This window comes from Nesoenas mayeri (genome assembly GCF_963082525.1).
Source record: "Nesoenas mayeri genome assembly, chromosome: 4".
Lineage (NCBI taxonomy): Eukaryota > Metazoa > Chordata > Aves > Columbiformes > Columbidae > Nesoenas > Nesoenas mayeri.
This window is the reverse complement of record NC_137540.1, coordinates 46,612,387-46,622,376: the sequence shown is the minus strand read 5'-3', so window position 1 is coordinate 46,622,376 and position 9,990 is coordinate 46,612,387. Positions and strand designations below refer to the sequence as shown.

Sequence of the window (9,990 nt, the reverse complement as noted above, 5' to 3'; positions counted from 1 at the left end):
GTTCTCCTTCTCTCTCTCTAGCAATATATTTATTGCTTTGTACAGACCTGAGAACATGTGCTTCCAGATATACACTAACACCAAGTACCCAAACAGCAACAACTTCACCACAACAGCTGAATATACTACCGCAAAGGAATTAAGAGAAATGTCTGATAAAGTGTAGGTTGATGCAGACATCCAGGAAGTGTAGAGTTCCACCACCATCTTCTTCAATGTTGTGAAATGTTTACTTCATTTTTCTGCCTCATAAAAGGAAATGGCCCACAGCAGAACTGACTTCAGGTCCTAATCCTAGTCAGGGTTCTACAACGAGGGCCCAGAATATACACCTGTCTTATTCTTACTCCCTTCCCTACGCAGTGGAGCTGCGGTACTGTCTGATCTCAGGCAGACATTGTAATGTTCCTATAACTTGGGCCTTCAAATGGTCGCACCACTAAAAAAACCCACCAAATAACTGCAAAGAATTTAACAGCAGTGAAGACAATTGTTTTTCTCACATGAAAAGCAAAAGGAGCAAATGCAGAGATTTCCAAAAGACCGCCTTACTGGTAGCATCTGCATGCAGTACAGAGCAAGATGAGCAAAATGTAAGCATCTTAATGCAGTGTTCTCAGTATTTATGACACAGGCTTGGTCCAGTACATTAAGGCAATGCTGAAGATGCATTTATGGTGTATAAAACTGCCTCACCTCTGTTTAGTTCTGTGCTGTACAGAAAAAGAAGTAAGGCAAACCTAAGGCAATGGTATAAGTAGCACCATGGTACAGTGGTACTAGTATGATTACATAAACTGTGGGGGGAGGAGGAAAAAAAAATAGGCATTGCAACCCTAGCTCATATAGCTGCTGATAAAGACCTATGTTTACATAAAACTTCACAAAGTTACTGGAGCAAGATTGGATGGCTATGAAAAAAGAGCTAAAATGTACAGGAAGAAATAGCTAGAAATGAAAGTTATTATGAAAATGAACTTGTCAAATGACTCTCACATGTCAGAAAGTAAATTCTGCACAATGAAATGCTACCAGAGGGCATGAGAGTAGCAGTGATTTGAACTTCTGGAGAATCAGTGAAGCTGGCTGTCAGGCCTGAGCATGAAAGACAACATCAATAATCTTATGACAAAAAAACATGGAGATATGGATGGGACCAAACTGCTCCACGCAAACACAAATGGCTCAGACCAATGAAAGGACTGTGTGTCTTTTAGACTAGATGTCTACCTTCTCTGATTATATCAGCTCATCTAATAAAAAATACCCTTTTCCAGAGGTACTCAGGTTCTCCTATATCCTGTGGCTATCACAGCTAGAAGACTAACACAGAAGACTTAAAAGTTCTACCTTCTGCATTCTGACCAAGAGCACAAAGATTGCTAAAAGTAACAACTTCAAATATGCTGAGAAGGTTATTCCTGGATTTCAAAAAACCTTTTGTACAGCTAATGTATCGTTTCTGAATAACTTGGAAAAGAGAGCTGCAGAAAACAAAATATGTGACAAAATACAGAACTGGCATGGAGCACTCAGTTTCCAGCCAGCTCTGAGATCAAAGGGCTGAGTTTTACAGCTACGAAGCAGTGGGAAGCAGAAGGTGGAGCTGCACCTGCTACAAAAACTGCACAACTACCTTGAATGGTTCTCCTTCCCTGGAAAAAAAGTAAATAAGGTGGCCAATCATGCAGAGAATTATTTCAAGATGTGACATTTTCTCTGTCTTCAAAGATTTCTTCTGAACCTTGAACAACATCACCTCTTCCAGATTACCCTGTTCATGACATTAGTGCAGCCCATAACTTTCAGATGGATAGGGTTAGGCAAAATGTAATTAGTGGTAAACTAAATCATTAATTCTACTGGTTAAACAGAAGCAACCTCTCCCCCTCTATCCAGTTGGTTTTCCTGACGTGGGAGTGAAAACCACACAAAAAACCACAACCATTGGCAGCTAAAGCTATAAATCTAATGACATCTGAAAACAGGTATTTTGAGGTGTTATTTTCAATCTAGAAAAACATTAACTGCATCTGAAGATCACGATAGACAGAATGTAACGGAGAGCAAATAAATGCTACAAGCAAAATGAAATGGGAAAAGGCAACATCTTTCTTAAGTGGCAATATGCCAGAACCACAAAAGGTGGGTCTGACAGCTTTTCAATGTTCTGGAGGTTTTGTACAGTTGTCCATCACCACTGTAAATGCTCCATTACATTTTGTTCAAGGATTAACTGGCATATATCTAAAATGGGAATGGGGCAAGAAAGACAAGCATAAATCATTTTTCTTTTTCATCTATATGCTGGCTGTTTGGATCCAGATGTTTCATCTGATTATTCAGCACTTAAAAGCTATCCTGGGTTACTGTTCTAGACTGGATTGTATCTGTGAAAAAAAAAAAATGCACAATGAAAATAATAATAAGGATGTTTATAGCCTTTGCCATCTTCAAAGTACTTTTGAGGTAGTTGGATTAACAGTAAAATGCTAATCCCAAGAACAGTAACTGTTTAATGGGTCTGAGTTAAACACTGAGCATGTTTGCCAGAAATGCCTGAGAATTATGTCCTGAGCAGCAGCCACTGTTTTGTTACTTTTGTTTTGTTTGTTACAGTGTTTGTTTGTTTGCTACTTCTTAACATGCAGGGGGAAGTACTCAGCTACTTAAAGCATATTCTTTTGTCTTTGTTACTTCTTAACATGCAGAGGGAAATAGCTACTTAAAGCATATTCTTTTGTCTTCAGTTATTGATCTATTACCAGTGAGACTTAGGGTCACCCATGAAATCATTATTTTATAGTAAAGCAAAGCACATTACAATGTTATTTTACTAAACTGTTGAGTGCACAGTACATCTTCCACTGTCTGTTTCTCAGAAAAATTTAATGAAGACTTCAACCTTATTAAGTAACATATTGCTAGCCACAAAACACTGAAACATCTTTTCAGGTAACTGTACTCAGTTTCTGTTTGGCAGAAAGTAAAATTATTTTGTCCACAGTCCATCGGTAATCTATGTTGATCCACTTCTCACTACAGATTGGAAGAGGTCCTGGTACAGTGATGGTTCTAACAAGTGTGTTATATACTGGAAACCACTTTTTGTTCATACCTTGATTTGATATAAATGATGTACATGCAGTACTTGAATTGTATATGCTTCCACAAAACTGAACTCAAATGAGTTAACTTGAGCTGGAGCCCACTGGGAGCATTAGCACCTGAAACATAAGACCACCTCTGGTACAGTATATAATACATATTGCTGCCCTCTCCTGGAGTACCTTTTCTTGCCTTTCCTGCAGTCCTCCTGGAGCAACCTTTCCCACAGAGGTGGCAATCATCTGACAGCAAGCTACAGCAGGTTTAGATCTAAATCATATAGGGTCTGTCATTAACCATTAGTATTCTTACAGAGAGCAGAGGCTTTCCTGTTACATAACTGACAGTCCTGAATTAAGTTAAATTAGTGCCATCTACCTGTTACATAGCTGTAGCTAGCATAGAGACGTACCTTATCTTTGTCCTGACAGTCTTCACACAAAAACTGATGCTGAGATTATTCCCTAAATGAGGAGTCAAGATAAGAAAGTAGTCTCCTTACGCTCTGCTGTACTCAGGGGAGAAACAACCTTCACTCACACAACTTTTTCACACAGCAATACCAGAAACTTCTTACTCTGACACTGTTTCCCCTTAAATATATGGATAGGGAATATAATGAAAATATCTTATACATTAGTGAGAATCCTACATGAAAATTTTAAGTAATACAGAGAATAGTTATTTGTGTGTTAGTAAAGATAGTAGGAATCATTTGGAAAAAAAAAAAAATCAAACATTATTTGAATCAAGATTTCAAGAACCAATACTACTTTTTCTTTCAAAGTAACTGCAAAACATTCTTTACAATTGTTGCAGGTTTGAAATGCTACAATGCCAAGAGACTCTCAAGTTAAAAATGACAGTAAACCCGATAAAATGAAATAATTTTTAATTCCCCTATTAAATGTGCATTTGAATTCAATACAGATCTGTAAGGCACTCTCACAGGTAACAAAAAAAATAAAATTACACATTCTTTCCAAAGTAAGGATAGTCACAATGCAATGGTATGTGCATAAAATGTAACCTTATTTGTAACTGATAAACAATGAGGTACAAATGTTCAGGTTTACCATGTATTGCAATATAATGTCATTTCTGTATTGTGACACTACTAAGAGTAAATATTAGCACTGTAAATGATTTATCATTGGGGTTAGTTCCCTGTACTCTCTTCATATCCCAGTAAAAAATAAACTCTTTAATAAATAAATATATAAAATAAATATATGCTATCTGGAGATGTATAAATAGGTCCATCCTGAAGAAAAGTTCCAGCTCTGACTATGATGCATCAGCATCTAAGGTCCAGCACTAAAGTGGAGCCACTAAAACTTCATATGCAGTTCACAGGATTAATTACTACTTAACAGTCTATTTCTTTCTAATTCTTCCAGCTGTTGTCTCATCCACACGACGTAGGTAGTTCTTTGTTAATTTATGGACCACAGGTAATCCAGACAAAATTGCCAAGAGTTTGTTATTTTTCAAAAAGTCACACTCCACCTTCCCTCTGGTTACCGGCTACCACCAGTTCAGCAGGTTTGAAGGAGGCCGGTCCACTCTCAGCTTTACGGCTTTGTCTCCTAAATCCAAAGGTTAGAAAACAGAGGCTTGCCCATCACAAAGTAGCTTCTTCCCATCCAGCACCCTATTGCTCTGCAGGTTCCTCACACTGGTATTGCCATGAAAGCAGGGGCAAGATCAAACAGCTCCAGTATAGGTTTTTTCCGAAGTTGCCTCCTTCCTCAGCTGTATCCTAACACATCTTTGTACAGTTCTGGAACTCTCTCAGGATCCACAGGCCGGGGCAAGAAATGTGTGAATTTCTGGTGTCTTTTGGACCTTGCCCCATCTCTGGGAGTACCATCTTTGTTAAGTGCTACGAAGTATCGCCGCCCTGAATCTCCATGTTTGTACACATTGGATGAGTAAGTGTTGTACCAGTTTTCCTCAAACTGTTCCCTGAAGATGCATTCGGAAGTTAGTTTCTCCTACAGAAAGAAACAGTGAAGAAAAATAAGTCAAGCTGTTGCTAGATATCTGAACATACATAAAAAAAGATAAACAAAATGTTTTAGGATTTGTGCTGCTTTACTGTTCATTTAGCTGTTAATAAGCTCAAGCCAAAAAGAGCATGTGGAATATGTAGACCTGACACTAAGTTTGGAAACCTGCTTCATCCTTTTGAAAAATGGACCTGCATATATACAATTTTGGATTTAAACACGAGTTATGTAACTCTCTAAGGCAGCGTTACTCATTTATGATTTAACCAAAATACACCTGACCTACAGGAACTGGATTATCTAGAGTTCTATTCTGGGGTATCCACCATTCAAGAAATGAGACTGGACACAGGTGCAAAGTAAGAGACCAGGATGGTACTTCCATGTGTTCTTTGTGGTATGCATCACTTGTCACATTTTATCAAAGATTAAATTTTATAGTCATGTTGAAGTTGTTCAACAGATACAAATCAACTGTAAGGAGTAACAAGCTAATTTTCATTCTTAAATGCAAATATTCCAGTGTCAGGATCTACAGATGCTGCCAGTACTCTTTCACTATTCAGATTTTTCAAACAACAGAGGTAACTAACTGTAACATGTGGTATTGTCCCATTTGTTCCAGCATTTGAAAGAATCATTTTATGTTAAAAAGCTGGCACCTGGAAATACCACCTACTGATTTGTAAAGGAACATTAGACTATACATAAAGCAAGACAGAGTTGTTTATTTGTTCCATAACTAACTTTTTAACTTTTTCCCAGTTGCTTAGCTAGCTACTTGAGGGGTTTGCATTGTGCTAAGAAGTGAATCAAACCCTCAACACATATGAGCTGACATGAAAGTGTTACTTACAGAGCCATAGAGTTCCCCCTTCTCATTCATTCCAAGGTAAAGGCCACTGTCCACACCTCTAATACTGACCAGTCCCACTGCCACACTGATGAATTCAAGGATACCTGAAGATATATCCAAAGAAAGAAAAAAAAAAAAGAAGAGAGATTGATTTAACTCAACTTGTAACAAAAATAAATAAAAACATCCAAAATTGAGTTGAAAGCAAGTGGAAAATGCACATATTACAAAAACTGTGGCCTACTTTTTTCCTGAAGTTTCAAATATTGCATGGAAATGCATACAACATTCACAGGAAAGCAATCTCAGAAGCCTCATCTAGGAGAAAGAATCCTAGAAACCTTTTTTATATATATATATGTTGAATATGAGAGGATTTTATTGAGTGCTGAGGCTAAAGCCTTCAGTACTATGCAGTTGCAATTTATAACGAGTATACACTATTTGCTAAACTGCCTATTCAAACATTGGAAGATAGGTTTGAATTACCTGAAAATATACTTTGCTTTATCTATAGCATTATCTTAAAAAAACACATCCATTATTAGATCATTTGAATGGAAATCAAAGTACAGATGGGAATTTTATGTAACAGAATCTACCCACAGGGAAAAAAAATAATTTGCCAGACATCTTATCTAGCAAATAGGCCCACACCTCTTGACACAACTTGCTGTTTCCAGTGCAGGCTCTTTTGTGCATGAAATATGCTGCTCTATTTGCTAATGTTTGGATTATAGCATTATTTATATTACATTTGCCCAAAAATGTAATATATATTAATAATATAAGGTATTCGGGAGATGAGGCACTATTTGAAGCCTGCATTTGGCAAGGGTATGCCAACATATTTAACCAATTGATAAGGACGGATTACAGTACATATAAAATATGAAAGAAAGGGAACGTGTGAACTGCCTTTTTGGAAGTTATCAATGTAAACAAAGCCTCAAAAAGAAGTTGTTCTAGAATCGTACATAAGAATTTGCTGTGCGGCAGCCCTGACATTAAAAAGAAATCTGAATATAAGGTAAGTGGTTTTCAATAGTGCATTTGATTTTGATTACAACTTTTTGTTTATTTGCTGTATTTATGATTACTCTTTTTCAACTAGGACCATTTTTTACTCTCAGACAGATGGACTGTCTGTACTATACAATAATTTAAAATGTTTTTAATTTTAATTGAGCTTTGGCAGGTTTCTTATTTATGTTACCAAGCAGTAAAGAAAATAAATCCTTTACAAAGAGTAAGCATTAAAAAGCCTATTGCATGTAAATCATCCTGGTTTTCCAGTTCCTAAAGCACAAAGTCCCATAAAAAGAGGTGGAGGTATTTTGTCTTTCTGGTATCATTTTCAAAGCCACCCTTTTTCAAAATGATAATAAGCAGGTGACTCAACCCACAAAGCAACCACATCAGACAAACTTGCCGAGAATAGTGGTAGAATAAAGGAAGAACATTTCTTAAAAGCCCAGTAAATGTTTGATCTGGGGCTAACTTTTTTTTTCTTTTAAAGCAAAGATTTATTTCATGTTTACATGCTGTAGGAAATCTTCTTTCTGAGAACTGTCTGTTTAACTACTGCTTTTTTACTGCTGAAAACATCCATGTGTTATAAAAGCAATTAAGAGCCATTCCAGCAGATTGTTTTGACTATGGGGAGGATGATAGGAAACTCTTTAATCACCTTTTTATGACTGCTAAATCAATACACACAAAATCTCACATGTAGCTGCCAATGGCAGGTTTGTTCAGATGTCCAGTTCCTACAACTGCTATTTAGGATTTACTTTTATATCACAGGAAACATTTACATTTTGGGGTTGTCTTCAACTCCTTTTGGTTTATTGACAGAGAAAATACTTGGGAAGTGTTTTAAGTATTTGAGCAAAGCGGCATTTTAGGCCACTCTGCTCCAGCTTTCTGTCCTGAAAAACAAAGCAGCCTAATGCACCTAAGGGTCAGCACGACTGAGTCCATGATCTATATTACTCTACAAAGACTCAAGAAGCTCCCATACATATACTGAAAAGAAAAAGCATCGGCCTGACTTTTGATCCTTCCCACTAAACCTGCAGGCATATGCACACACTTATAGACATCCGGCACAGGCTGAGCAAAGCATACGTGTGCACGTCTCTGGGCTTGCATGGGACGTGTAGCCCCCCTTCACCACCCCGCTCTGACGCCCCCGAGCAGCCCCCACGGTTCAATGCTGAAGGGGAAGCTCATACACCTGCCCCAGCACGACGGGCACCGCACCTCCCGCCTGGGAGCGCGGCGACTCGCGCCCCGGCACACACACATGCGCTCAGGTGCACACGGACACGTTCACGCACACACACACGCACACACCTGTGGATGCGCACACACGCACAGGCAGCACGCGCACACGCCCGCGGGCAGCGCGCCTACCGAAGAGGCTGTGGTCCTGGCGGGTGCCGCGGACGCTGCCGTCGGGCAGGATCTGCAGGTGGAAGCCGGTGCGGCAGTACAGCTGCCGCCGCCGCAGGATGCCCTGCAAGTGCGCCAGGTCCGCCGCTGCTGCCGCCGCCGCCGCCGCTCCGCCACCGCGGGCCGCCCGCTCCGCCGGGGCCCGGCGGTCTCCGAGCAGCGCCGGGCGCTCCCCGGCGGGCGGCAGCAGGAAATGGGCGCCCACCGGCTGCCCCAGGCCGTCCAGGCCGCCCAGGAAAGCCCCCACCTCGGCCAGCGGAGCCATGGGGGCGCGGGGCGAGCGGGCTAGGGCGCGGCGGCAGAGAGCAGCTGCCGGCCTGTCCCGGCGGGCATGTGGGGGTGCGCGGCGGAGCCGCAAGCATGGGGAGCCGGCAGAGCCGAGCCGTGCTGAGCCGAGCTGCGCTGGTGTGAGCCAGGCGGCGGGGTGGTGTTTATACGCCCCGCATGTGTACATATATATATACGGCGGTCCCCCTGACATATGCTAATGAAGCCCTCCGCGGGGAGGCTGCGTTTGAAATTGTAAACCGGCTCCCCCTCTCCTCGCACCTTCCTCTGATCTGGGAGGACGGCGGGGAGGGAGCTCCTGGCGCGCCTCCCGCGCCCCGCCGCGCGCCGCCACGCACCCACGGGCGCGGACACGCGCGGCGGGGACAGGCGGGGCGTGGGGGTCGGCCCCGCACGGAGCGGGCAGCGGGCAGCGTGAGCCGGGCCCGGCGGGAGGTGGCGGAGGGTTACGTGGACAGGTGCAAGGAGAAGCGGGAGGCAAGAAGGAGAAAGGGCGTTACCTGAGGGTTAGACCTGCCCAGACACACATGAAAGAAAGAGAAAAAAAAAAAAAAAAAAAGAAAAAAACACAAACCACAAAGATCTGACAGTTCTACTCCGTTTCTAAAACGCTAATAAAATGTACATGCATTATCCTTTCCTTTTATCACTTCAGCTACAGGGAGGGGAATTTCTAAAGAAATTGGCATCGTCAGGGAGGTGTTTTCCCTTCTGCAAATTCTCCCTCACATTTAATTTATCATTAACGTGACATGAAATGGATCTATAGAGTTTGGATATCGACACAACGTCTTGAAAACATAAATGGGCAGACTTCTGGTTTGGGATACTTTCAAAACCTACAAAGATGAAGAAAGAGAAATGGCTCATCTAATCCATCTTCTTTGGGGTTTTGCATTGGGCCTGTAAACAGAGTCTGTGAGCATCACAAATTAGCTACTTTCAGCTACTGAAAGATCTCCATTGTCTTTCTGCAGTGTTTTGAATAAATTTAGGATTTGCTGTCCTGTTCCAGATGAGCATATGCAATTTTTTCATCTCCTAAGCAGAATGGTTCATGCGTGCAAATATGTTGGTGAAAGACATGTTCATTATTAGCAATGTTAAAACAACAGTATATTAAAACTAAGAGCTTGGCTTTTGCCTTCTTTGGTGTTTTGTGGGGTTTTTTTTCTGTAATGTCTAATGCATTTTAGGGCTTAACCTACATGACCCATCTTAGCATCGAAGATACGCAATGTAGTTTCTTGCCAATGTTAAAACACGGTA

General features: G+C 41.1%; 1 protein-coding gene across 1 annotated transcript; it reads right to left on the bottom strand.

Annotated features, from left to right (window-relative positions):
• Nucleotides 1–4,859: 4,859 nt before the first annotated feature.
• FGF20 (fibroblast growth factor 20) lies at nucleotides 4,860–8,698 on the bottom strand (the record flags this gene model as incomplete). Its single annotated transcript, XM_080343747.1, has 3 exons — nucleotides 4,860–5,105; nucleotides 5,977–6,080; nucleotides 8,395–8,698. 3 exons carry the CDS (start codon nucleotides 8,696–8,698, stop codon nucleotides 4,860–4,862), a joined length of 654 nt encoding a protein of 217 aa, XP_080199873.1.
• Nucleotides 8,699–9,990: the final 1,292 nt, after the last annotated feature.